Source organism: Phacochoerus africanus, chromosome 2, assembly GCF_016906955.1.
Source record: "Phacochoerus africanus isolate WHEZ1 chromosome 2, ROS_Pafr_v1, whole genome shotgun sequence".
Classification (NCBI taxonomy): Eukaryota; Metazoa; Chordata; class Mammalia; order Artiodactyla; family Suidae; genus Phacochoerus; species Phacochoerus africanus.
Window position 1 is genome coordinate 274,686,757 of NC_062545.1, and position 25,895 is coordinate 274,712,651.

Consider the following 25,895-nt stretch of genomic DNA (forward strand, 5'->3'; position numbering starts at 1 on the left):
AGGGGACTTCCTGCATCCCATCCCCAGGGACACGCTCAGTGTACTTGTGGGTGGGTTGGGGGGAGGGGACATGACTGGTGACAAGGTGCTCCTCCTTGCCTGGGGTAGTCCCTGTCTGTGTCTGTGACCCTGGCGTAATTGCTAGGAGGCTGCCTCTCATTCTCAGATAGGTCCCACTTTGGACAAGTCCCCAGTTCCTGCACCCAGAACTCCACTCTTCCAGGCATTAGTGTCTTGGTTTATCATCCCAGAGGACCTGTGTTCCAGGCTTCGACTTTCTTTTTTTTTCTCCTTTTTAGGGCTGCACCTGAGGCATATGTAAGTTCCCAGGCCAGGAGTCAAATCAGAGCTACAGCTGCTGGCCTACACCACAGCCACAGCAACGCAGGATCCGAGCTGCATCTGTGATCTACACCACAGCTGACAGCAATGCCGGATCCCCACGGAGTGAGGCTAGGGATCCAACCTGCATCCTCATGGAAACGAGTTGGGTTCATTTCCACTGCGCCACAATGGGAAGTCAACTTTCTTTCTTGTCTTTTTTTGTCTTTTTTAGGGCCGCAGCTGAGGCATATGGAAGTTCCCAGACCAGGGGGCGAAGTGGAGCTGTAGCTGCTGGCCTACGTCGCAGCAGCGGCAACGAGGGATCCTAAACCCACTGAGTGAGGCCAGGGATCGAACCAGGGTCCTCATGGATACTAGTTGGATTTGTTACCACTGAGCCACAGCAGGAATTCCTCTTTAATTTTTTTTTTTTTTAATTAAAGTGTAGTTGACCTGCAATGTTCTGTCAATTTCTGCTGTACAGGCTTCAACTTTCTGACTGTTCTCTTCTGTGAAACGCACATGCTGAGTCCTGTGTCACAGAGTTTTGAAAACTCAATGATGTAGCGCATATAACCTGGGTTGATCAGGCCAAGTGCCTGGCGTTCAGTGAGGACTTAAGTACGTTTTATTAACGAAACACTAACTCATTCTAACAGATTTCAAGTGTCACTGATACTCTTGCTGCAGTTTGTCATTATGCATTTCCTTCAAATTTTTATATCTGAAAGTTTTTATATCTTTCAAGAGTTAAGAATAGAGGCTGGGAACACAGGCCTCCCTTCTAGAAGACCATAGTAACTTTACAGCCCCGGTTGGGTAAGTGCTTTACCCCGTGCAGCCGCGGTCTGCGTTTGATCTTTACAGCCGCTCCATGAAGGGCATACTAAGATCGCCCCGGTTCTGTTTTGGGCGAAACCGCGGCCCGGCGCGGCGGGAAAGGACTGGTCGAGTTCCCGGGAGGAGCGGAGGGAGGTGCTCACGGGCGGCCCCTGCGTTGTGCATTTTCCGCGTCCTCCAGCAGAGGGGCCGGCCGGCGGGCTCGGCGTCCCGCATAATAGCTGCTTTGATGCTGGCGGCGGGGCGGGGAGGGGAGGGGAGGGGAGGTGGGGGGGGAGGCGGGCCGGGAGTGTCCGGCCGCCCGCGCCATCCCTCCGCCCCTCGGTCCCGCCGCCACACGCCGCGGGAGCTCGGACCAGGCGCCCGTCCCTCCTCCTCGTCCCTCGCAGCGGCCGCGAAGCCCCGAGCCGGCGGGAGCGCGGTGCACACCATGTCGGTCGCGCTCAGCAACAGGTTCCAAGGTAGGCGCCGCTGTTCCCCCGCCCCCGCTGTCCCGCGCCCTTGCCCCCCGTCCCCCGTCTGGCGTCCCGCGCCCCCTGGCCGGTCCCCGACGTCTCCCGCCCGCCACCTGTGCGCACCGGGCGGTCCGCGGGGTCTGCGGCGCGCGGAAGCGGGCGCGGGCGAGCGCACGCGGCCCGGGGAGACCCCAGCTTCCCGGGCCGCCTCTTTGTCTCCTCCAGGAGGGAAAGCGTTCGGCTTGCTCAAAGCCCGGCAGGAGAGGAGGCTGGCCGAGATCAACAGGGTAAGCGCGCGCCGCCGCCTTCGCTTTTCCAACTCCGCCGCCGCCCAGGGCAGCTTGCCAGGGGCCCCCAAAGCTCCCAGCGCCCGGCGTGTCCCACCTCTGTCTGCGTTCGCCTGCGGCGAACTCAGCCGCTCTTCTTCCCCCCGGGCTTCCCCCAATTTCCTCCCTCCAGCTCTGTGCCTCCAGGTAGGTTCCCCTCCACCCCCTCCATCACCCTCCGGTCTCGGGTTGCAAGTTGTTACGCTTAGACCAGGGAGGTAGGGCCCTTCCAGGAGCTCTGATGCCCGCCCCGCCCTCCCACCCACCCCGGACTCCCCAGGAGCCCGCGGGGACCAGCTGCAGGAACTTGGTCTGCAAAGGACCCCTGATGTCTCTGGGGAGTCCCCAGTTTTCCAGCGAGGAAGAGAAGAGAAGCCCAGAGAGGCAAGGTGCCTGGCCTGAGATGGCACAGCAAGTCCAGGCTGCTGTTAGAACCCTGGGCCCCCAGATTCATCTGCCCAGGCTCTCTCCACCACCGAAAGTGGTGGCCTCTTGCCTGCCTGCCCCAGTCCCCACCCCCCCAACTTCTTCTCACTTCAGCTTTTAGGAAAGGTTGCCTTAGAGACTGGGTGCCTTTCATCCTGATCCTAGTGAATTTCTATAAAGAAATCCTTCCGCTGTTGTGAGACACACAATGGGACTTCACAGACCTTTGCGAAGACTATTTAAATTCTAGAAGATAAGGAACAGTGTCAGGGCCTGCCTGGATTGGCCAAAACTCAAAGGCAGCAAGGTATAGAAGACCTATTCTCAGATCCGGTCTCCATCATGTACCAGCTCTGTGATCTCCGGCAAGAAGTCTGGTCACCTAGCTGGGTCACTGCAGGGGCTCCATGAGGGAGGCCAGGTAGTATACTTGGTCCAGTGCCTGGCACGAGAGGAGACCTCCCTGGATGGAACTAGGATTCCTTCCTGAGGGGGATGTCTCCAGATTCCTCCCAACTGGTTGCAGAGGCGTGCCCACTGAAACAAGGCTGGACACTGCCCCTGCTGGCTTCCCCGGGATACCGGGCACCCGAGCCCAGCTCAAGAGTCCGGAAGTGGGAAGCTGGTGAGGGGCAGCAGGGTCCTGGTGGAGGCTGTATGGAGGGGGGTCCAGGGGCTGCAGCGTACAGCGGTGGTGTTAAGTCTTGCTGGGGGCTCGCAGTCTTGATTCCCTCTTTGATTTTCTTGGATTGCCTAGAACCAGGCAGCTTGCCTGATTTCATTCCACTGGCTGTAGGAATCCAGAGGGCTCTGGGGACCCCAGAGTGATAAACGCTGGCCCCCTCCTTGCCATCCTTACCTTGCCTCGTGGTGCCATCTTGAGCACAGCTGAAAGAGAGCCTGGACGTTTGGCTGGGACTCTCAGGGGTCCAGGCTACTGGGCTCCCTCCCAGTTCACTCTGCAGCCAGCCTAGTCTTGGTCTTGGCTGCTTTTGCCCTCTGGACGGGAGCCTGGAACCCTGACCTCATACAGTCCCCTGGGCTGCTCAGCCGGCCAGGTTCCAAGCCAGTTGAATCCACCCACAGCCAGAGGACCCTGAGCCGAGACAGCTGGGGATGGGGTAGAGGTGACTAGTTGGACAGAGCAAAGGAAGGAGAGTGTGTGGGACTTTCCACGCCAGCCCTGCCCTCGGGGGGTGGGGGCAGGGTTATGTGGGGAGGTGTGCTAAGCCAGCTTTGACCCAGAAAGGGGAGGGGCTGTGGCTCTCAGGGACCAGTCTGGACCATGCTGAGACTGGGGAAGGGGAACAAGAGGGGCTGTGTCCTACCACCTTGGGACCCCAGTGCTCAGAGAGGGCAAGCAGCGGGCCAAGGTCCCACAGAAGCCAGTGGCAGCGCTTCCGGTCTAGCGTCCTTTCCCTGCCTGGATGCTACTCTGAGATCGACCGCGTGAGCCCAGGCTGCTCTAGGGCTGCTGGGACCCGAGCTCTGGGCTCCTGGAGGAAGGAGGCTCCAGGATCAAACTGGAAGCTTGAGCTGTTTCCCGGCACAGGTGGCCCCACTGGAGTCTAGAGTCGTAGGGGGTGCTCACTGGCTCTGTGACCTTGGGCAAGCCATTTGAGATAATAGTAGTAGGTTCGCTGTGATTTTTCAGCGGAGATAATCTATGCAAAAGTACACAGGAGCACTGACTGCTGTCGTGATTGTTATCATTGATTTGTTTGGAGCTTAAAGGTGGAAACCCAGGGCTAAGGTTTGAGATGGGCTGGCTGCTCAGCTTGGACCAGACCCCTGTGTCGGGCAGAATCTTATCTTCTGCTGCCTGAAATGGGAGCAGTGTCCCCTGCTCTGCTCTAAGTCCCTACAACAATCGGTGGAGGTAGGAGTTCCTGCTGTGGTGCCACAGATGGGCGGCGTCTCTGGAGTCCTGGGACACAGGTTCGATCCCCAGCCTGGCACAGTGGGTTAAGGATCCAGCGTTGCCACAGTTGTGGCGTGGGTCGCGACTGTGGCTCAGACCTGATCACGGGCCTGGGAACTCCATATGCCCTGGGGTGGCCAAAAAAGAAAAAACAAACAAACATCAGTGGAGGTGAATAGACCGAAGCTTCTTGCAGACTCTGAGGGTCACTGTGTTTGAAAGTCTGGGTCAGTTTCTCTCGTGGCCACAGCAGAAGTTCTCTGGGGTCGGCAGCTTCTAGAGGGGACCATGCTGGCAGCCTGGATGGCCTCCCTTGGGGTGCAGCATCACTGCCCCACTGGAGCGGGGCTTCTGGGGGCTGGGCTGAGCAGAAGCCGGAAGGCGTAAAGGACACGGCTCCGTGACTCACTGCATATGTTTGGGCACCGCTGTGGCTGCTGCCTGGGACAGAGCCCAGCCTGGCTTCGAGCTCTGGGGGCCTCTATGGGCCAACAGTTCCTCTGGGGCCTTTCTCCCTGCCCTGGGGTGGGCCAGCTTCCAGGGGGCAACAGGGGAGCTCCGCCTTGGCTATTGTTATTATAAGGGATTCAGGAGTCAAAATAGAAGGAGACTTGGGTGGACCTGGGGTCCCAGGAGAGCTGAATGAAAATGCCCTTTTTTGGGTGTTCACTCTAGTTGTTGCTGTCATTTTCTGAGCACTTGGCATGTGCCAAGCAGTGTGCCAGGCGTGCTTCGGACAGCATCTTAATGGATACTTACTCCAACCTCGCGAGCATCTGTTCTGATTTTATAGGGAACGAGACCAAAGGGGCTGAGTAAATGCCTGGCTTTAAACAGCCCACTTGAACCCAATCTCTGAGCTTGATTGGGCACCCACCCCACCTCTGTGCTGTGTGCGCGCGTGTGTGCATGCGTTCTCTGCGCTGCTGGAGCAGGCAGGACCAGCGCAGGCCTCCTACTCCCCCTGCATAGCTGACATTCCCTGCTCCCTGATGGCATGGCAGGTGACCCCGGGCCAGCCAGATCCAGCCTTATATGGCAATGGGACAAATTCTCTCTGGCTTCCCACAAGGTCAGCAGGAAGCAGTGGGGCTGGGTGGGCGCCTCTCAAAGTGCCTTTAGCCTTGGGATGGAGCAGGAGCCTGGAGGATGGGGGGCGCTGTGGCTTTTGCAGCGGCCAGAGGCCAGGGTCTTGAGCAAAATGACATGCGTGGTGCCTTTGCTCTGGGCTCGGCGCTTGACATGCTTCGTCGCACTGACTTCTCTCAGTGGAATGCTCGGTACACGGATACGCAGCAAGAATCTGTAAACACCCCCAGGACGCAGGGATTATGAGGCCTCCCATTTTAGAGATGAGGAAACAGAGGCTCAGCCAGGTGAAGTCACGCAGCCAGGAAGTGGCAGAGCCGGGATTCTGTCTCCAGTCACTGCCCACAGCCTGCCCTGGCCCCTGCCCACCAGGTGGCCGTGGCCTCGCTGTGACACAGGCCTCTCTTGCTTATGTGGATAAGGCTCTCTGGCTACTGTCCCGCCCTCTCAGCCCTCCGGGTCGAATGAAGGGCACTCAGCGTTCCCTGTCGCATTTTGGCGCCTTATTTATTTCACAACCCATGTGCCATCTGTGCTGGGAAGACGTGGGCACAGCAGACTGGGTATCCTTGCCCAGAGTTGGGGGAAGGGTACTTGTCCCCGGTCCCTCCCCCATAAGCGGGGGACCCCTGAGACCTGACCCGGGCACTTCTCAGGTGTGTCTCTTTTCCTGTGTACTGGCAGTGCCGCCCTGTCCCTGCCCAGGTGAATGTGCCCAGCTGGCATCGCCAGGCACCCTATCTCTCTTGCTCTTCCTTAATATATTATAAGGGAGATGGTGATAAGCGGCCACGTGAGCCCCCCCGAGGATCCAGTGTCCCCACAGGGCCAGCCAGTCTTGACCTCGGTGCGGCCATGTCACGGGAAGCTCGAGATGGAATTTCTGCAGGGTCTGCTTCATTTGTGTAGTCGGTGGGTGTTTTTCTTCAGGTGCCCCATCTACTGGGGAGGACGCAGTGTCCGGATGAGGCCCCAGGGCTGCCGTGGGGAATGTGAGCCTGTTGTCCTTGTGGGTGCACGTTACAGGCTCCTGCTACACAACAGGCACGGAGGCCGGGCGTCTGTGGCCTGGTTCTGGCCCTTTAAGAGCCTCTGGGTTGCATCAGAGGCCACAGGGCCGGGCACGGTGTTGCCTGTCCTTGGGGTTTTTGCCCAGGGCTTCAGCCACCAGCTCCTTGGATGGCTTCCAAGATGGTAATATCCGCCTGCTTCAAAATTCTGCTGCAGCTGATACCTAAAGATGAGCCTGGAGGGCCAGGAGCAAGCATCCGGGAGCAGGTGCTAGAGGTACCATCTCAGAAAGAGAGTTAAGCCGAGGTGGGGCTGGGGAAATTGGGCTGGTGGCAAGGATCCAGAGGCCAGGACACAGCTGGGGCTGCCAGCCTGTGCTTGTTTGCGAAAGAGCCCCTCCTGAGTGTGAGTGCTTGGACAGGGCTCCTGAGGGGTAGAGGAGGCTTCTGATGTGCGTGGGAGGTTGTAGGTGACCCAGAGAGACAGCTGTGGCTGTGACCCGGTACAGCTGGAGCCACCATCCTCTGGGGCTGAGATGGGCGCCTTCTGACCCCGTGGATGACCCGTCACTGCCAGCTTGGCCAGGTGTCCAAGGACCAGAGGGTCCAGGCTCACCAGGAGGACTTCGGGGGACAATAGGGACAAAGAGAACTGTGGCTGGGTCTTCTGTACCCTTCCTGTGCTCAGTGTGGCTTGAGTTTGGGCCATGCAAACACATGGCGATAATTGCTACCCCTTAGGGAAGCATCCCAGGAGCCAGATTCTTTCTGCAGTTAGCTCATTGACTCTTTATATCAACCCAATGAGGAGGTTCTGTCATTAGGCTTCCATTTTACAGAGGAGGAAACAGAGGCCCAGAGGGGTCAAGCAAATTGTCCAGGGCCACAGAGCAAGTAGTTGCTGGAGCTGGGATTTGAACCCAGGCAGGCCAACTCAACCTCCCTGCCCCATCCCTCTCTGCCTTCGGGCCCTCTACTTGGAGGAAAGATGATTTCCTCAAAACCTTGCCCTCTGGGGCCTCCGTTTCCCCAGCTGTTGAACCAAGAGGACAGGCTGGATGCTCTGAGGCGTCCCTTCTGGGTTCTGAGACTGGGTGGCTGTCATAACAGCTCTGCCACCACCCCAGGCCTGGCCCTGGGGACACTGGCTTGAGGAGTGACCCGCCTGGCTCACAGCTTCCTGTTTTTGAGCCTGGGCTCCTCCCTGCTTGCTTTTTCTGGCTCTTTGCCAGGGACTGACCAGGCCACCAAGGCCTCTAGCCTTGCCCCTCTGCTCGTCACTCGTCACTCTCAGAGCCCAGGGGTCCCCGTATCTCTCATAGCCAGAGGCCCTGACAGCAGTTTCTACAGCACGACAAATGTGCCTTTGGGGACAGTGGGCTGGAGTTGTGGGGGGACTAGTGTAAGCCATCCATGCACACCCCACCCCCTTAGGGGGCTAGAGAGTGGTTCCCAGGCCTCTGGAATAACCCTCTGCAGCTGCCCAAGAAGAAAGATAACTCCCAGTATTGACTTTCTTTGCCCAGAAACCTGTGGCCGGGCCTTGTTTGGGGGCAGGGAGGGAGCTGGGATGGTGAAGGGAGCTAGGCCTTGAATTGTTAAAACGCTGCGTTCTTCAGGAAGTTGAGCCACCTGTCTGGGCCTCGGTTGTCCCATCTGTCAAATGGGGATCCCCAGAAAGGGGAAAAAGGAATCAGGAAACCGGGGGAAGGGCTTTCCTTCCTAATCTGTTCAATAGTCAATGGCATCTGAAGGATGAGCTCTGGGGGTTATAAGTGGATCGGACATATGTAAATATTAGACAATACTAGTAATAAGTAGCTAACATTTATTTAACATTTACTGCGTGCCAGGCCCTGCGTTTAGCACTTTACACGCATACTTACTTACATGGTATAATTCTCAGGACAGGCCTTTGAGGCAGATGTTTTGATCCTTCCTACAGATGCGGAAACTGAGACACAGACGGATGAGGTCATTTTTGCACAGCACTCGGTGTGTTCAAACCTCCGCATTCTGGCTCCAGCTTGCCCTCTTCTTTTGTTTTTTTCTTCCAAACATCTGGCGTGACCTCTAGCTCCGTCCCCTCTGCCTGGGGGTGCAGATTTAGGGCAGCCTTGAGTACTGGAGCCTGGACAGACAAGGTACCTGCCCAGTGGGCGTGGCTGTGCCGCAGTGGGCGTGGCTGGGCAAGGATATGGAGGATGGACGCGCGGAGGGAAGAAGCTGTGGGCTGTGCTCGAGCAGGAGCAGGAACCGAGAATCCAAAGCTCGGAGGTGGGTTGGGAGCTGGCAGCCGAGAAGGGAGCTCCTGTTCCTGCCACCCGGCTGCCAAAGGTGTGGTCCACCCAGCTGCCCCAAGCCTGGGGTCAGCAAGGGCTGGCGACCCACGCATGAGCGGGTCAGCTGCTTCTCCCTCCCCTGGTCACTCTGTGGCTCAAGCATTTGTCACTTTTGGCTCTAAGGAAAAATGCGATTCCAAGCTGAGTCCTCTCCAGCCTCGGTCACACACATACACAGATGCCTTTGCAAAGCTGCCTTTCCATGTCAGGGGAAGAGTGGAGAAAGCGACGGGGGCTGAGTGGCAGTCTTCTCTGTTTACTCAATGTTTATCGAGCACCTACTAGATGCTGAGCACTTCTGGGTGCTAGGCATTCATGGGGCAAAGACAGTAAACACATCCTCCTAGAACCTGTGACCAAGGACCTGCATCCTCCCAGCATCCTTCCAAAACCCACTTCCTTGGGTCACTCCTACTCCTGGCTGTGTGCACGGAGGGAACCCCAGCAGCCTGTGCCATGGAGTTTAACCCCAGCTCGGCCACTTGCTAGCTGTGCTGCCTTGACGAGTCAGTTGTTTATCTTGAGTCTCAATTCACTGACCTTTTTTTTTTTTTTTGCTTTTTAGGGCTGCTCCCGTGGCATATGGAGGTTCCCAGGCTAGGGGTCTAATCAGAGCTGTAGCTGCCCGCCTACACCACAGCCACAGCAACGCAGGACCCGAGCCTGCGTCTGTGACCTACCCCACAGCTCACGACAATGCTGGATCCTTAATCCACTGAGCGAGGCCAGGGATCGAACCCACAACCTCATGGTTCCTAGTTGGATTCATTTCCGCTGTGTCGCAACAGGAACTCCGAGCAAATATTTATTGAGTACCTACTACGTGGAGCCTACCCGGGGGAGACCGGTAATGGACAACACCCTCAATAAGCAATTACAGGCTGCCGTGTGGATTTGATCCCTGGCCACAGGCGTGGTCAAAATAATAATAATTAATAATAATAATAATAATAATTAGCAGTTACATCGTCGATTGTGTTAGGAAATGGCTCACCCCTTGAAATATAAGGTGTTATTTTAAGGTGGATCGAAAGTGAAGGCAGGGACTCCGGTGGGCAGAGTGGACAGAGTGGCCTCGCTGGGAGGGTGACAGTTGAGTAAAACTTGAAGGACGGGACATGCAGATATGTGCGCCCCAGGTGGGGACACAGCTGGAGCCACCGTCCCAACTTGAGAGTGTGTCTGGCATGGGAGGGGCAGAGAAGGGAGGCCAGGGTTGCTGAGGCACCCTCCCCAGGGGCGAGGGGTGGGGAGCCGGGGGACACACGTGAAATAGCGTGTTAGATGGTGATCAGTGCCGGGCCCAAGGTCAGGTCCACGGAGGGGTGTGGTTATTAAGCTCTCTACCCATCCAGGCTGAGCTCTCATCTGTGTTTGTCTGTGTCTGCTTTGCCTCCAAGACCAGGGAGCCGTCCTACCCTTGAACCCCATCTGCCCGGATCCCTAGAGGTGGTCAGTGTATAATTGCAGACAGGTTCCCGTGCAGGATTTCTGGGCAGGGGCATTAGGACAGCTTCCAGGTTTCTGCCCAGAAGTTCCCAGATGTTGGGCTTTGCCTGTGCTCTTCTGCCTCCCTAGAAAGGTTTTCCAGTTCCTAACGTGGTAAAGTGAAGGGAGCATAGGACAATGTGGGAAGCTGGACGTAGGCTGAATGGATTCCACTTAATTCTGAGATGGTGAGCCTCCTACTTTTAAAAACATCCTTTCCTGATATTGAACTCATGGCAACAGTCAATGGGCATTATTTAAAGTCTTTTTTAAGGCTGCGCCTGTGGCGTATTATTAGAGCCGTAGCTCCTAAAATCCTCATTGCCTTTTGCTCCCTAAAAAGCAAAGAAAGAAAGAAAGAAAGAGATCATGCATTGAATTACAAACACTTATTTACATGGAGTATTCCAAAATTTGGAATTAGAAAACATTTTAAGCCCCTCAGAATTAATTTGTAAGACTTTTTTTTTTTTGGCTTTTTTAGGGCCGAACCTGTGGCATATGGAAGTTCCCAGGCTAGGGGTCAAATCAGAGCTGCAGCTGCCAGCCTGTGCCACAGCCACAGCAACTCAAGGTCCCAGCCTCATCTGCAACTTACACCAAAGCTCATGGCAATGCCGGTTCCTTAACCCACTGAGTGAGGCCAGGGATCAAACCCACATCCTCATGAGTACTAGTTGGGTTTATTACCACTGAACCACAACGGGAACTCCTATAAATCTTTTTTTTTTTGCCTTTTAGGGCTACACGTGTAGCATGTGGAGGTTCCCAGGCTAGGGATCCATCCAGTCGGAGCTGGAGCTGCTGGCCTACGCCGGAGCCACAGCAAGTCCAGGATCCCAGCCTCCTCTGCGACCTACACCACAGCTCACAGCAACGCCAGTTCCTTAACCCACTGAGCAAGGCCAGGGCTCGAAGCCGCAACCTCATGGTTCCTAGTCGGATTCGTTAACCACTGAGCCGTGATGGGAACTCCTCTAAGATGTATTTTTATAACAGGAGTTGGCATGGTTATAATAGCGAAAACATTCAAGAGAATGGCAGAAACCCCAAGGTCAGCGTAATGATTACAATCTCTGGGAAGGAAAAGAGACTGGATTAGGGAGGAGCAGCAGAGGCCTCCAAACTGGGTGTTAGTTAAACCTAGGTATCACTTAACATAATTTCATTTTATTTATTTACCTGTTTTTTTGGCATGTGGAAGTTCCTGGGCCAGGGATTGAACCTAAGCCGCAGCAGCAACCGGAACCCCTGCAGTGACAAGCCTGGATCCTTAATCTGCTGCGCCCCGAGAGGACTTCTAATGTCCTTGTAAACAAGGACTTCCTGTAATTTTAGAATAAGGACCTAGTCTTACTCGCCTTGGTCTCACTGCTTCCTTGATGCCTAGAACAGCGCAGTGTGCTCTGTGGTCCCTCAAAAATTGCCGAAGGCATGGAGGCGTCATGGCCACGTCCAGTTGGAAAACAAGATCCGGGGCGGGGGGTGAGAGGGATGTGCAGAATCTGGTGCCAGGATGGGAACACACCCTCTGCTCCTTCTTCCGAATGTAGGTCCTAAGGCCGCCTGAAGTTTAGCAACAAGGGAGTTCCCGTGTGGTGCAGCAGAAACAAATCCGAATGGTATCCATGAGGATGTGGGTTCGATCCCTGGCCTGGCTCAGTGCGTCAGGGATCCAGCGTTGCCGTGAGCTGTGGTGTAGATCACAGATGCGGCTCGGATCCCGCGTTGCTGTGGCTGTGGTGTAGGCTCGGCAGCTACAGCTCTGATTCAACCCCTAGCCTGGGAACTTCTATATGCCATGGGTCCGGCCCTAAAAAGAAAGAAAGAAAGAGAAGAAAAAAAAAAAAAGGATGAGAACAAGGCAGGTAAAATACCTGCCACTACACCTGGCTTAGCAGGTGCTTACTAATTGTTAGGGTTTTTTTTTTTTTTTTTTTTTTTTTGCCATTTCTAGGGCCGCATATGGAGGTTCCCAGGCTAGGGGTCGAATCAGAGCTGTAGCTGCCGGCCTACACCAGGGCCACAGCAACGCAGGATCCGAGCTGAATCTGCAACCTACACCACAGCTCACGGCAACGCCGGACCTTAACCCACCAAGCAAGGCCAGGGATCAAACCTGCAACCTCATGGTTCCTAGTCAGATTCGTTAACCACTGAGCCACAATGGGACTCCTAGCTTTTTGTTTTAGAGCCAGATGAGTCCTTGCAAATGGCCCATCTTTTTTTTTTTTTTTTTTTAAGGCCACACCTGCAGCATGTGGCAGTTCCCAGGCTAGGGGTCGAATCCGAGCCACAGCTTGCCCACTGATCCTTAACCCACTAAGCAAGGCCAGGGATTGAACCCGCATCCTGACGGACACTGTGTCGGGTTCTTAACCCACTGAGCCATAACGGGAAGTCCTGTCTGCCCATTTTTAGGTGTCAGGGTTAAAGATGCAGGCTCTAAGTCAGTCAGAGCGGTGTGGAAGTTCTGGCTCTGTGAACCTCAGTTTCTTGATCTGTAAAATGGGAGTAATAACAGTCGCTACCTCTTGGGCCCCCTGAAAGATCAGATTAGGTCACGTGGGAAAATGCTTCATTAAGGGGCTGCTCTCCCACCCCAACCTGGACTCGAGTCCCTCCAAGCATCTAAGGGGAAGGTGGACCCTTTCCTACAGGTGAGGACCCAGGTGAGAGGACAGGTGACCTCTCATATGTGCAGTGATTTTCTGGCCAGAGAGAAACTGTGACCCCTGCTGTTTATTGAGCTGCCAAGACTCATACATACACTCTCCTTAGCTTCTCGTACGAACTCTGGAAGAAGCTATGATCATTATACCCATTTGGCAGATAAAGGAATAGAGATTCAAAGAGGAGTTCCCAGGTGGCCTAGTGGTTAAGGACCTGGCATTGTCACTGCCTTGGCTCTGGTCACTGCTGTGGCTTGGGTTTGATCCCTGGCCCAGGAATTTCCATATGCCTTGGGCGAGGCAAAAAAAAAAAAAAATTTCAAAGAGGAATCCATTTGCTCAGGGTCACATACCTAAGGGGTTAAATGCTGGAACCAAGTGGCTGTCTTTAGGGCTCATGGCTTCATGGATCCTGGAGCTGGGGTGCCCTGGGCAGGGGGGAGCCCAGATCCCTGTGCCCGTAAATCAGCCTGAAGATATTCCATCTTCCAGAGCAGAACCTCTGGCCCCACCCCGAGCTGCTGAGCAAACTTCCCACCCACAGGGTGGGCTCTGCAGGTCTGCCTCTGCCGGTTGACAGGAGGCCAGGACCAACACCGTAGCCTTGTGCCCTGCCCGGCCACCTGGCGGGCGAGGAGAGGTGGCCCTGTGTACAGGTGAGGTCTGCCTGCTGACCCCTTGCTCAGCGCCGTCCTCTCTCCCCTGTAGGAGTTTCTCTGTGACCAGAAGTACAGTGATGAAGAGAATCTGCCGGAAAAGCTCGCAGCCTTCAAAGGTGAGCTAGGAGAGCCGGATGGGCCTCAGCCCCTCCCACAGGGCCAGCGGCACCCCCTCTTTCATCCAGAGCATCTCTCTTCCTGGCTGTACCAGTCGGGGGGCACAGGCCCCTCAGCCCTCGCCTGCAGGCCCTGGCCTGCCCCTGCCCCTCGATCCCCTCCGGCTGTCCAGCAGGGCTCAGGTTGGCTCCTGCCCACCGCTGCCCGGGCTCTGCTGGCTCTCGGGGCCCCAGCACACAATCGGCTCTTTGTAGCAGCCGTTGCCTCTCCCCCTCCACCGTGGAGCGTCTCGGGGGCCCCTGCAGAGAATGGACGTTTGTGTCGCCACAGTGGGGCAGGGGGCAGAGTTTCTGCCCATTGAATCCCGGCAGCACGGGATGAAAAGAAAACAGGGCCCGGGAGCCCGCGGGGAGGGGGCGGCATAAAGGTCCCTCTGTTCCGGGCCCTGGCACTTGGTTCCCAGCCAGCGGCTCAAAAGCAGAGTTCCTGTGCACATAAGGAGCGGGACAGACCCACCTTTCCTGCCGGGGGAATGCACTCGGGGTGCAGGAGCCCGGGCACACTGGGGGACCACAGGAACATCCTCCGAGCCGCGCATCCCCACCAGGGTCTTGGCAGCATGGGCATCCCGCCTGTTCCAGGGCCAAGAACCTGCTGGTGCTCCTCGGACCACTTACAGCTTAGCTCCCCTTAGACAGGACACTCGTGGCTCAGCATTTGCTGAGCGCTGACCTTGTGGTCAGCTGCGATCTCCCTGCAAGATCCCAATCAAGCTGGGAGGGAGAGGGTGCCATTAGCTTACAGATGAAGCAACTCAGGCTCAGAGAGGGCAGGTCATCTGCCTGGGGTCACACAGCTCACTTATGGCCGAGGTGAGGCTTGAATCCATGTTGATCTCACTCCAAAGCCCCTGCTTTTTTTTTTTTTTTTTTTGGTTTTTAAAGCTGCACCTGCAGCATATGGCGGTTCCCAGGCCAGGAGTCCAATCAGAGGTGTAGCTTCCAGCCTACACTACAGCCACAGCAACACTGGATCAGAGCCATGTCTGCAACCTACACCACAGCTCACGGCAACAGTGGATCCTTAACCCACTGAGCAAGGCCAGGGATCGAACCTACGCCCTCATGGATGCTAGTCAGATTCATTAACCGTTAAGCCACGATGGGAACTCTCCAAAGCCCCTGCTCTTAACTGTTACACAACGGTGCTTTTTACAAAAGAGAGGAAGGAAAGAAGGAAGGAAGGAGAAACGAAGACACCCCCCACCCCACACCTGGCCCCTGCCTGATCCCTCTGCCCCTCCCCTTCCCTGTGCAAAGGAGGAGCGGCCAGTCCATTCCCTTCCTGCTGGATACCAACAGGGTCACTCTTCAGCGGGGGCTCTGAGAGGGGGACAGAGGTCTCAGGGGTCTAATATCTTCTTTGGGATGTAGGATTGGGTCCATCCTGGGACCACAGGATGTTACCTTGGAAGTGAAGGCACCGTCCAGGTTTCAAGTCATCCACTCATTTGATCTTATGAGGCACTGGGCCCTTTGGGGCCTGGGGACACGTCAGGGAACACTCGGGGTGGCCGCTGTCCAAAGGAGCCCTTGTCTTCATGGGGGAGGGACGGTGCAGGGAGCGAGGAAGCAGGAAGCCGGTCAGATGGTAGTAGGTGCTTTGTGGGGGTGACGGGGTCCAGTTAGAAAGGCTGGGGGAACATTTCAGGCGGAGGGGGCAAGGCTGCAGCAGGAGCAGGGGGACAGGCCAGGAGCAGCACGACTGAGGAGGGAGTGGAGGGGATGGTGGGAGGCGCAGAGGCTTGTGAAGGAGCCTCAGGGGTCTCGGGGAGGACCTCAGCTTTCTCACGATGGCTGCTCCGCGCAGAATAGACCCTGAGGGGCCCACTCGCCCGTGGCAGGGGTGACCGGCTCAAGGCCATGTGACTTGCAGGTCCTGCCTGTCACTGCTCTGTGTATTGCTCATGCCTCGCTGGGACCAGGGAGGTTTAGCTTAGAGTCTGTGTGTGAGGTTTGCAGGGTGGGTCTGTGTCCCCAGGGCCCTGTGTGTGCCATTGTGGTCAAGGGCTGGTCCGTGAACATTTCTCCTGAAAGAGCCTCAGATTCTCAGTGGTGCCCATGACTCCCGAAAAGGTTCAGAGCTCCAGGGTCATCTTTTTTTTTTCTTTTCTTTTCTTTTTAGGGCCACACTCACAGCATATGGAGGTTCCCAAGCTAGGGGTCGAATCAGAACTGTAGCTGCTGGACTAGCCACTATCACAGCAACACAGGATCTGAGCCGTGTCTGTGACACCTACACCACAGCTCACAGGAACGCTGGATCCTTCACCCACTGAGCAAGGCCAGGGATCGAACCCGCATCCTCATGGATAGTAGTCGGGTTCCTTAACCACTGAGCCACGACGGGAACTCCTCCAGGAACTTCTTAAATTAGGGGTTCCCACTCCGGGCTGCAGAATCACCCAAGATACTCTGAACACACACCAATTACTGCCCCCAACCCCCTCCCCCCGCCAGCTTCCCAACCCCCCCCTTCCCAAACCTCCCAGAGCCGTATCTCCAGGGCCAGGCATTGATTCTAGTCACTTCGCAGCCGATTCAGACACAGCCAGCCCGTACTGGTGGGGACCTGGGAGGAAGCAGCTGCCCTCGGCAGAGGGTCAGACCCTTTGGGTGAGGGTCGCGGGTCGGGTGAGGCAATGGCTGAAATGACAGGACCTGTGTCAAAACTCCCCCAGGGTGAGGGAGGCGTGGGCTCCCTGAGGACACAGGCGGGTGTCACAGGGGAGTCATGGGGACCCTGCCTCCTAGCTAATGCTGGTGTTTGCTCTGTGATTTCCAGAGAAGTACATGGAGTTTGACCTGAACAATGAGGGCGAGATCGGTGAGTGAGGCCTTGAGTGTGCTGGGGGGGGGTTGGGGAGTGAGGGTCCACCGAGCCTTGTGGACCCACCTGTGTGGGTGAGGGGCATGGGGGCTTCTCATAAGTGTGACAGGCCCCCACTGGAGCTTTACCAAGGTGACCTTGAGCCCATCTGCCCTCTACCCTGGATCCCCTGCCCCCCAAGTCTTCCTGATGCTTCCCTCCCCCCACCCCCCCTGCCCACACCCCAGCCTCCCATCCCAGGTGCTCCCAGGACTCAACAGCCCAGGGCTGAGATGCTCAGGCTGCTGCCGGGCTGGCCCAGGGGGCCGGTGTTTCCTTTGTCCCCAAGCCTGTCCTTCCATTTGAACACTGTCCCGCAGGTGACAAGTGACTTCCATGGACATTGGTTCTCTCCTCCAACAGACCTTTATTGTGTCCTGCCGTCCAGGCACTGAGAGTGACAAATGCCTGCTCTGTGCCACGTATGTGCAAGACCGTGCCCTGGAGTTCCCGTTGTGGCTCAGCGGTAACAAACCCAACTAGTATCCGTGAGGATGTGGGTTCAATCCCTGGCCTCGCTCAGTGGGTTACGGATCCAGCGTTGCTGTGGCTGTGACGTAGGCTGGCAGCCGCAGCTCCAATTCAGTCCCTAGTCTGGGAACCTCCATATGCTGCAGGTGTAGCCCTAAAAGGCAAACAAACAAACAAACAAACCCCCCAAAAACCCATGCCTTGACTTTTACCAGTAATGCTATGACACGGTCAAGGCTGGTTCACTTGTTCCCATTGGACAGATGAGGAAACCGAGGCCCAGGAAGGTGAAATGACTTGTTTGGGGCATGTGTTCATTAAGTGGCAGGTCAGGGTCCAGAGCACAGCCTGCAGTTCCCAGTAGGTTCTCCCTCTAGCATTTCTCTCCTTCCTCTGTCTTCTCTTGTTTTTCTGCTTTTTGAATGTTTGCATCCTTTTTCTTCTTTAGAAAAAAAAAACGGGGGGTTATCAAATGAATACATTAGCATCCTAAAACGTCTTGGAAAATACAGCAAAGCACAAAGACAGAAATACATCTCCCCACAATCCCGCCTTCCAGAAATAACTTCGAGAAAACATTTTGGTTTCTGTCCTTCTATTCTGTGTTCTAATCACAAACGCCGTTTTAGAACCTACTTTAAAAAAAAATACTGTCTTGTTAGTATTTTGACATATGGTTAACTTTTTTGAAATAGAATTAATGGCTACATAATATTCCATTGTGAGGACGGACGAGACTGTCTTCCGCCAATGCCTTAGTCTCGTCCATGGAGACCGTGTCCGGTTCTAACTATGATTGATAATCCTGTGACGAACGGCTTTGTACATGAATCGTTGTCCTCATTTTGCTGATTTTTTTTTTGTCTTTTTGCCTTTTCTAGGGCCACTCCCACAGCACATGGAGGTTCCCAGGCTAGGGGTCGAATCGGAGCTGTAGCCACCAGCCTACACCAGAGCCACAGCAACACGGGATCTGAGCTGCATCTGCGATCTACACCACAGCTCACGGCAATGCCGGATCCTTAACCCACTGAGCCAGACCAGGGATTGAACCCGCAACCTCATGGTTCCTAGTCGGATTCGTTAACCACTGAGCCACAACGGGAACTCCTATGATTATTTGTTTAGAGTAAACCAGCAATTAGACATTCTGGGTCAAAAGCTTTTGAAGCATCTTGCCAAATCGCCTTCCAGAAAGGTCTTGCCAGTTTAGAGTCTGGCCAGTGGCGAGGGGGAGACCTTTCGCTTCTTCCTGTAGAGTGCTGCCCAGCTTTCTTTGAAATGTCCTGGACATCCTGGCACCTAGGCATCTGGCACCAGTCCTGCCCGCCCAGCCTCTCGGGTGAGCTGGCCCACCACTCCCCTGGCCCTAAACTTGGCCCTCTGCCCCACCCCCACTCCAGCCCATTGTTCATGGAACAATCTGAAGGAAATTGCCTCAGATCTTGGGAGCCCGGAGGTCAGAGGTAGCAGTAGAGTGACTTTGGTGCCTCCCTGGTTTTCCTTGAATTTTGCTCTTTTGTTGGTTTTCCAGCTCCTCGGGATATTCTTGGCACCTTCTCCCTTCCAGGGAGGTGGAGCCCAGGACTGCGGGGTGGGGGTGGCAGGTGGGGAGACGCTGGCACTGGGCGCCCAGGAGAGCGCCCAGGCCGATCCCTGACCCCACCTCACTGGGCCATGACTTTTGGGGTAGCTGGAGCCATGGGCAGAAGTGAGGCTGAGTTACTGGGCACTTGCTGTGTGCCAGGTGCTTCTGGTCCATCCTCATTTTATTTTGTATTTTTATTTATTTATTGGCGTTCCCAGGCCGGGGATCAGATCTGAGCCACAGTTGAGACCTAAGCCGCAGCTTCGGCAATGCCAGATCCTCAATCCACTGTGCAATGCTGGGGATTGAACTGGTGTCCCAGCACTCCCACGACTGCTGATCCCATTGTGCCACAGTGGGAACCCCCATCCTCTCTCTCTCTCTCTCTCTTTTTTTTTTCCTTTGCTTTTTAGGGCTGCACTTGCAGCGTATGGAAGTTCCCAGGCTAGGGGTCAAATTGGAGCTGCAGCTGCCAGCCTACACCACAGCCACAGCAATGCAGGATCCAAGCCACAGCTGATGGCAACGCCGGATCCCTAACCCACTGAGTGAGGCCAGGGATTGAACCCACATCCTCATGAATACTAGTCAGATTCATTACCGCTGAGCCACGACGGGAACTCTCCCATCCTCATTTTAAGTGATCCCACTGACCTATCTTATCACTGATGGGAGTAGGGGTTCAGAGAGGTTAAGTAGTTTGCCCCAGGTCCCACAGCCAAGAATAGCAGAGCTGGCTTCCACCCCATGTCTGTCTGACTTCAGAAGCCCACATCCCTGGGTGTTCCTGTCGTGGCGCAGTTGTTAACGAATCCGACTAGGAACCATGAGGTTGCGGGTTCCATCCCTGGCCTTGCTCAGTGGGTTAAGGATCCAGCGTTGCCGTGAGCTGTGGTGTAGGTTGCAGACTCGGCTTGGATCCCGCATTGCTGTGGCTACAGCTCCGATTCGACCCCTAGCCTGGGAACACTCCATATGCTGCGGAAGCAGCCCTAGAAAAGGCAAAAAAGAAAAGAAAGAAGCCCACATCCCTAACCACTGGTCCATCCTGCCTCTGAAGAGAGGCGGGGGGGTGGGCTCATTCTCCCCGGAGGAGAAGGGCCACTGACCGAAGCCTCCGGGGAGGGGCTCTCCTGCCGGGCTTCTTCTGGGCACGGGGTGCTGGAGGGGAGCGTGGCCAGCTTCCCCGGGGGCCCAGCAGCCCGTCCGCACTCCACAGAGCTGCTTTGCCTCCGGCAGACCTGATGTCTTTAAAGAGGATGATGGAGAAGCTCGGGGTCCCCAAGACCCACCTGGAGATGAAGAAGATGATCTCGGAGGTGACCGGTGGGGGCAGCGACACCATCTCCTACAGAGACTTTGTGAACATGATGCTGGGAAAACGGTCCGCTGTCCTCAAGCTGTGAGTACCCCCCGCCTCCCCCGGGGCCTCTAGAGCCAAGTCATTGTGTGTGAGGAGGCCCCTGCCAGGAGGCAATTCACTGTGTGGCCAGCTGGGCATGATTCTTAATTTCGCTCACTCGATTTTCTTAGCTGGCAAATGGTCACGTTAACTCGCAGGAGAGATTAGTCTGTAGCAGAACGTGGTAGACTCAGCACTGGGGAAGTGGCATCTGTGATGGTGACAGTGACGGTAAAGGCACCATTGAAACGTTCTGAGCCTCTGTTTCCGCCTCAAGTCAAAAACCAGCTTAGAGTTTCTGCTTCGGCATAGTGGGTTAAGGATCTGGCTTGTTTGTGTGGAGGTGCTGGTCTGATCCCTGGCCTGGTGCAGTGGGTTAAGGATCTGGCTTTGAGGCAGCTGCATGTAGGTTGCAGCTCTGGCTCGGATTCCATCCCTGGTCTGGGAACTTCCATATGCCTTGGGTGCAGCCTAAAAAAACAACACCAGGAGTTCCCATCGTGGCTCAGTGGTTAACGAATCCGACCAGGAACCATGAGGTGGCGGGTTTGATCCCTGGCCTTGCTCAGTGGGTTAAGGATCTGGCATTGCCGTGAGCTGTGGTGTAGGTTGCAGATGCAGCTCGGATCCCGTGTTGCTGTGGCTCTGGCGTAGGCCGGTAACTACAGCTCCGATTCGACCCCTAGCCTGGGAACCTCCATATGCTGCGGGAGCAGCCCAAGAAATGGCAAAAAGACAAAACAACAACAACAACAACAAAAACCGGTTCTAAAGGGAGGTAGCATGGAGTTTCCCGGTGGCCTAACAGTTAAGGACTTAGTGTTGTCACTGCTGTGGCTCGGGTTGCTGCTCTGGCATAGGTTTGATCCCTGGCTCGGGAACTTGTGTATGCCTCAGGCCTGGCCAAAAAATACATAGAAAAAAGGAGGTGGCGTCCAAGTCCTGATGCTATTTCTTATTACTGAAATGACTTGGGCAAACTGCTCTCAGCCCCTGAGCCTCCGTTCCTTCACCTGTAAGATAGAGAGAATCATAAATACCCTGCATGTTGTCCTGAGGGTTAATGAGATAACACATATGAAGGGTCTAGCCCAGTACCTGGCTGATGGCAACCACCTGGTATGTGGTGGCCCCAAATCACATCTCATGGGTATGTCTGTGCTAGAGAGCAGCAGAGACATTCCTTGGAGAATCTCACAGTATTTGTTCAAGCTGTCACCGACACTCACTTGGCTTTCATGAAACAAGATCAACTTTTTTTTTTTTTTCCTTTTTCAGAGCTGCACCTGCGGCATATGGAAGGTCCCAGGCTAGGCAACGCCTCACTGAACGAGGCCAGGAATTGAACCTGCATCCTCATGGATACTAACTGAGTTCACTTCTGCTGCGCCACAATGAGAACTCCTCTTTTTTTTTTTTAATTTTGAACTTTTTTCTAAAATTGAAGTATAGTTGATTTACAATATCATGTTAGTTTCAGGTATACAGCAAAGCAATTCAGTTATACATATATTTTTTTCAGATTCTTTTCCATTATAGGTTATAAGAAGATATTGAATATAGTTCCCGGTGCCTTACAGTAAATCCTCGTTGTTTATCTATTTTATATGCAGTGATGTGTAAGACTAACTTTTTCAAAGGTACACACGTAAAATACGCCTGTCTCATTTTACAAAGGCTGAAGCAGAGCAATCTGCTTGGAGCCTGCAGTTCGGGCTGGTCAGAGAATTTAGTGTGCGGTGGGAGGGGGCAGGAGGGGCGGTGGCAAAACCATCCAGGTCAGATCACACTGCACCTGAGAGGCCGGGTTGGTAGCAATGAGAGTGACGATGCTATTCACATGACACCTAAGATTTAGTGGACATTTCCTGGGTATTGAGCACTAGCCTGTGTGTTGACTCCTTAGATTTATCATTCATTAATTCAGCAAATTATTTATTGAGCACCCCCTATGAGAATAAGCACCACTTAAGCTTGGTGCTGGGGACACGTGTATTGTTTACATTCTTTTTCTTTTTGGCTGTGTCTTGGGGATATGGATGTTCCTGGGCCAGGATCAAACCCACACCACAGGAGTTCCTGCTGTGGTGCAGTGGTTTAAGGATCTGGCATTGTCTTTTGCAGCAGGCTTGGGTCACTGCTGAGGTTCAGGTTTTATCCCTGGCCGGGTGCAGTGAGTTAGCTCCTTAGCAAGTGTTGCTGCAGCTGTGGCATAGGTCACAGCTGTGGCTCGGATTCAATCCCTGGTCTAGGAAGTTCCATATGCTGTAGGTGTGGCCAAAGAAACAAACAGAACCCCAGCAGTGACAACACTGACTCCTTACCCGCCAGGCCACCAGGGAACTCTGAACTGTTTACATTCTAATGGAAGGAGACAGACAAAAGCAAAAGAAAACAGGAGTTCCCATTGTGGCACAGCAGAAATGAATCTGACTAGGAACCATGAGGTTGTAGGTTCGATCCCTGGCCTCGCTCAGTGGGTTAAGGATCTGGCTTGGCTGTGGCTGTGGTGTAATCTGGTGGCTGTAGCTCCAATTAGATCCCTAGCCTGGAACCTCCATATGCCGTGGGAGAGGCCCTAAAAAGCAAAAAACAAAGTGAAACAAAACAAAATTCCAAAACACAAGATTTCGATAGTATGTATGGTACAAAGAAAAATCAGGTGGGCAAGAGGAGCAGAGAGTGGTGGGATCGCGGGCAGGGGGATCTCATTGTGACAGTGACATTTGACCAGAGCCCTGAGTAAGGGAGATGTGAAGAGATGAGCCATGTGAAGTCCAGGGGAGAGCATTCCAGGCAGAGGAAGTGGCAAGTGCAAAGGTCCTGTGGCAGGATTGTGCTTTTGTGCTCAAAGAATAGCACAGAGGCCAGTGTGCCTGGAGTTCAGGGTACAAAGGATGAGTCTGCAGAGATGGGCAGGGGCCAGGTGATGTGGGGCTTGCAGTCCAAGGTTGCTATGGCATTTTTTTTTTTTTTTTTTGGCCATTTCTAGGGCCACTCCCGCAGCTTATGGAGGTTCCCAGGTTAGGGGTCGAATCGGAGCTGTAGCCGCCGGCCTACACCAGGGCCACAGCAACTTGGGATCCGAGCTGCATCTGCAACCTACACCACAGCTCACGGCAATGCCGGATCCTTAACCCACTGAGCAAGGCCAGGGATTGAACCCGCAACCTCATAGTTCCTAGTCGAATTCGTTAACCACTGAGCCACGACGGGAACTCCTGCTATAGCATTTTGTACTAATGTGTAAGGGTGGCATTGGAATACTCTAAGCTAGGAGCTGACTTTTAAAAGGCCCCTCCGACTGTGGTGAGGGCAAGAGTGATAGCAGGTAGGCCAGTAGTAGGAGGCTTGGGCACTTGTGCAAATAAGAAACGAGGCAGAGAAGAGTTCCCCCTGTGGCAAAGCAGAAACAAATCCGATAGTATGCATGAGGATGCGGGTTCGATTCCTGGCCTCCTTCGGTGGGTTGGGGATCTGGCGTTTCCATGAGCTGTGGTATAGATCACAGACATGGCTTGGATCCCATGTTGCTGTGGCTGTGGTGTAGACTGGCAGCTGCAGTTGTGATTTGATCCCTAGCCCAGGACCTTCCATATGCTGTAGGCACAGCCCTGAAAAGGGAGAAAAAAAAAATTTTAAAAACCCCAAGAAACCAAAAAAAAAAAAAAAAAACAACCAGGCTGTTCCCCTGTGGTATAGTGGGTTAAGGATCTGGTGTTATCACTGTAGCAGCTTGGGTCTCTGCTGTGGTGCAGGTTCTATCCCTGGCCTTGGAACTTCCATGTGCTGCAGGGGCCGCAAAAAAATAAAAATAAAAATAAAAGAAGAACGAAATGAGGCTGCAGCGGAGGTGGGCAGGAGCTGTTGGAACAGGGAGTGATTTGGGAGGTAGAGCTGGAAGGATTGCTCAAACGCTCAGATGTGAGGTTTAAAGGAAAAGGAGTCTGCTGGTCTGGGTTCTGAGTTCACCGAGGAACGCTGCTGTTGGCTTTGAGCAAAGAGCAGCGGGGAAGGTGGGAGTCGAGCCCAGGTTTTGCTGTGTTGAACGGGAAGTCCCCCTAGACATCCAGGGGGAGAGGTTGAGGAGGGAGCCGGATGTGCAGATCTGGAGCCCACAGGTGAGCCCCTGGTGGGCTGTCCCACTTCGGATGGGATTCACAGCTAAGAGCCCACCCAAGGAGTGGCTGCACTGTCGCCTGGCACAGCTCCAGGATGTCAGCGCTTTCATCATCCTCGCTTTCAGCTGGAAATGCTGAGCATCGGTGGGCTTGAGTGTCTTGCTTGGGTCCCCAAAGGAAGGAGTAGGGCTGGGATTCAAATCCAGGCAGTTTGCCCCCAGAGCCCACCCTTTGAGCTCCCATCCTCCGCTTTCCAGACTTTACTCTCAGAGCAGTGGGAGGTTTTTGAAGATCCGAAGGAGTTTTGAGCAGAACCATGGCCTAGCCTAGGTCTGCCTCCTCCAGGCAGTGTGGCCTGGAAAAGGAGCATGAGCAGAAGTCAGAAGTCTGGGGTCTCGTCCTGCCTCGACTCTGAGGAGTCATGTTGCTCCTTAGCGCCTCAGTGTTCTCTTCCGTAAAATGGGACGAGCAGCCTCTCCCACGGAGCTGTCACCCCGGGCTTCTGGGAAAATCTCGCTAGAGAGTGGATGCGAGGGCGAGATGCTAGGGCCAGGAGGGTCTTTTTCTGGACAAGGAAGAAGTCCTAATTCTGCTTTTTGTTTTTTGTTTTTTTCCATCTCCAAACCAGAGTCATGATGTTTGAAGGAAAAGCCAACGAGAGCAGCCCCAAGCCAGTTGGCCCCCCTCCAGAGAGAGACATTGCCAGCCTGCCCTGAGGACGCCCCCGCCTGGACCTGCCCCGCCCTCCCCTCTCCTCTTCCTCCCCTCTGACCTCGCTGCCCTTCTCCGCTCATTCCGATGTGTCTTGTGTGTTGTGTTTGGTCGTTGTGCCTTTGTTGGCTTGTTTTTTCATCAACAGAATCAGTGATCTCTTTGTAAAGCACAAATCATCTGCCTTAAGGGGGCTCTGGGTTGGGGAATCCAGACCTCTGCCCTCTCTTCCCTCCGTCTCCCCTCCCTGTGCAGAAGGGCTGACATTAAACCAAAAACTGGAGGGGGCGAGGCCAGGACAGGGTTGGGGGGGGGGCACCCAGAAGCCCATGATCCCCGCACTTGAAGCTGGCACTGTCCATCCTTCTACGAGATCTCTGAGTTAAGTTCTGGCACCTGGCCTGACCCTGGTTTCAGAAGACCCTGAGTCAGAACAGGGCTGCAGGGCCTCGTTAGGGTTTCCAGTGCTCTCGGGCAGACCAGGATGTGGCCATGCAGTGCCCCCCCTCCACGGCTGGTCCCCCCTCAGTGAGGTGACAGAAGGAGAGGAAGAGGGGGGCTTAGTAATTCGAGCCCTTCAAGAAGGTTCCAGAGGAATCCTCTAGCCTTGCCCCCGGCCACAACTTTACAGGCAACTCAGAGGGAAGGGGTGCAGGCCTCTCCCCGCCGAATCTTACTGGGGCAGCAACCGGCTTCAGAGGGCAAGAGGAGCCAGGGGCCGTGGGTAGGGGGTTCAGCTCAGTCTAGTCTCACCTTTTAAGGAGGATGTTGAGGGCAAGGGGGTAGGAGAATGAGGGCTTAAATGCTCGTGGCAAAGAGGCAGCACCACGGTTAGGCCAGGAGCTGAGAAATAAGTTGCCTTTCTGATCCCCATCTGCTTGAAACCTGCCTGTGCTTCCATTTGCCTTCACACCATTCATTCATTCCGTCTTCATTCCGTCTTTGTTCACTCAGTCATTCAACAGGTATTTATTGACAACCTATTATAAGCTTTAAGTCCCCCCA

General features: G+C 54.7%; 1 protein-coding gene across 2 annotated transcripts; it reads left to right on the top strand.

Moving 5' to 3' along the window:
* The first annotated feature begins 1,461 nt into the window (after positions 1-1,461).
* AIF1L (allograft inflammatory factor 1 like) lies at positions 1,462-25,895 on the top strand. Of its 2 annotated transcripts, XM_047768715.1 has the most exons (6): positions 1,462-1,625; positions 1,845-1,906; positions 13,602-13,668; positions 16,514-16,555; positions 19,896-20,058; positions 24,808-25,895. In XM_047768715.1, exons 1-6 carry the CDS (start codon positions 1,595-1,597, stop codon positions 24,893-24,895), a joined length of 453 nt encoding a protein of 150 aa, XP_047624671.1. In that variant the 5' UTR covers positions 1,462-1,594; the 3' UTR covers positions 24,896-25,895. The 2 variants fall into 2 exon arrangements, with proteins under 2 accessions (XP_047624671.1, XP_047624672.1); XM_047768716.1 differs by lacking the exon at positions 1,845-1,906 and having other exon boundaries at positions 1,463-1,625.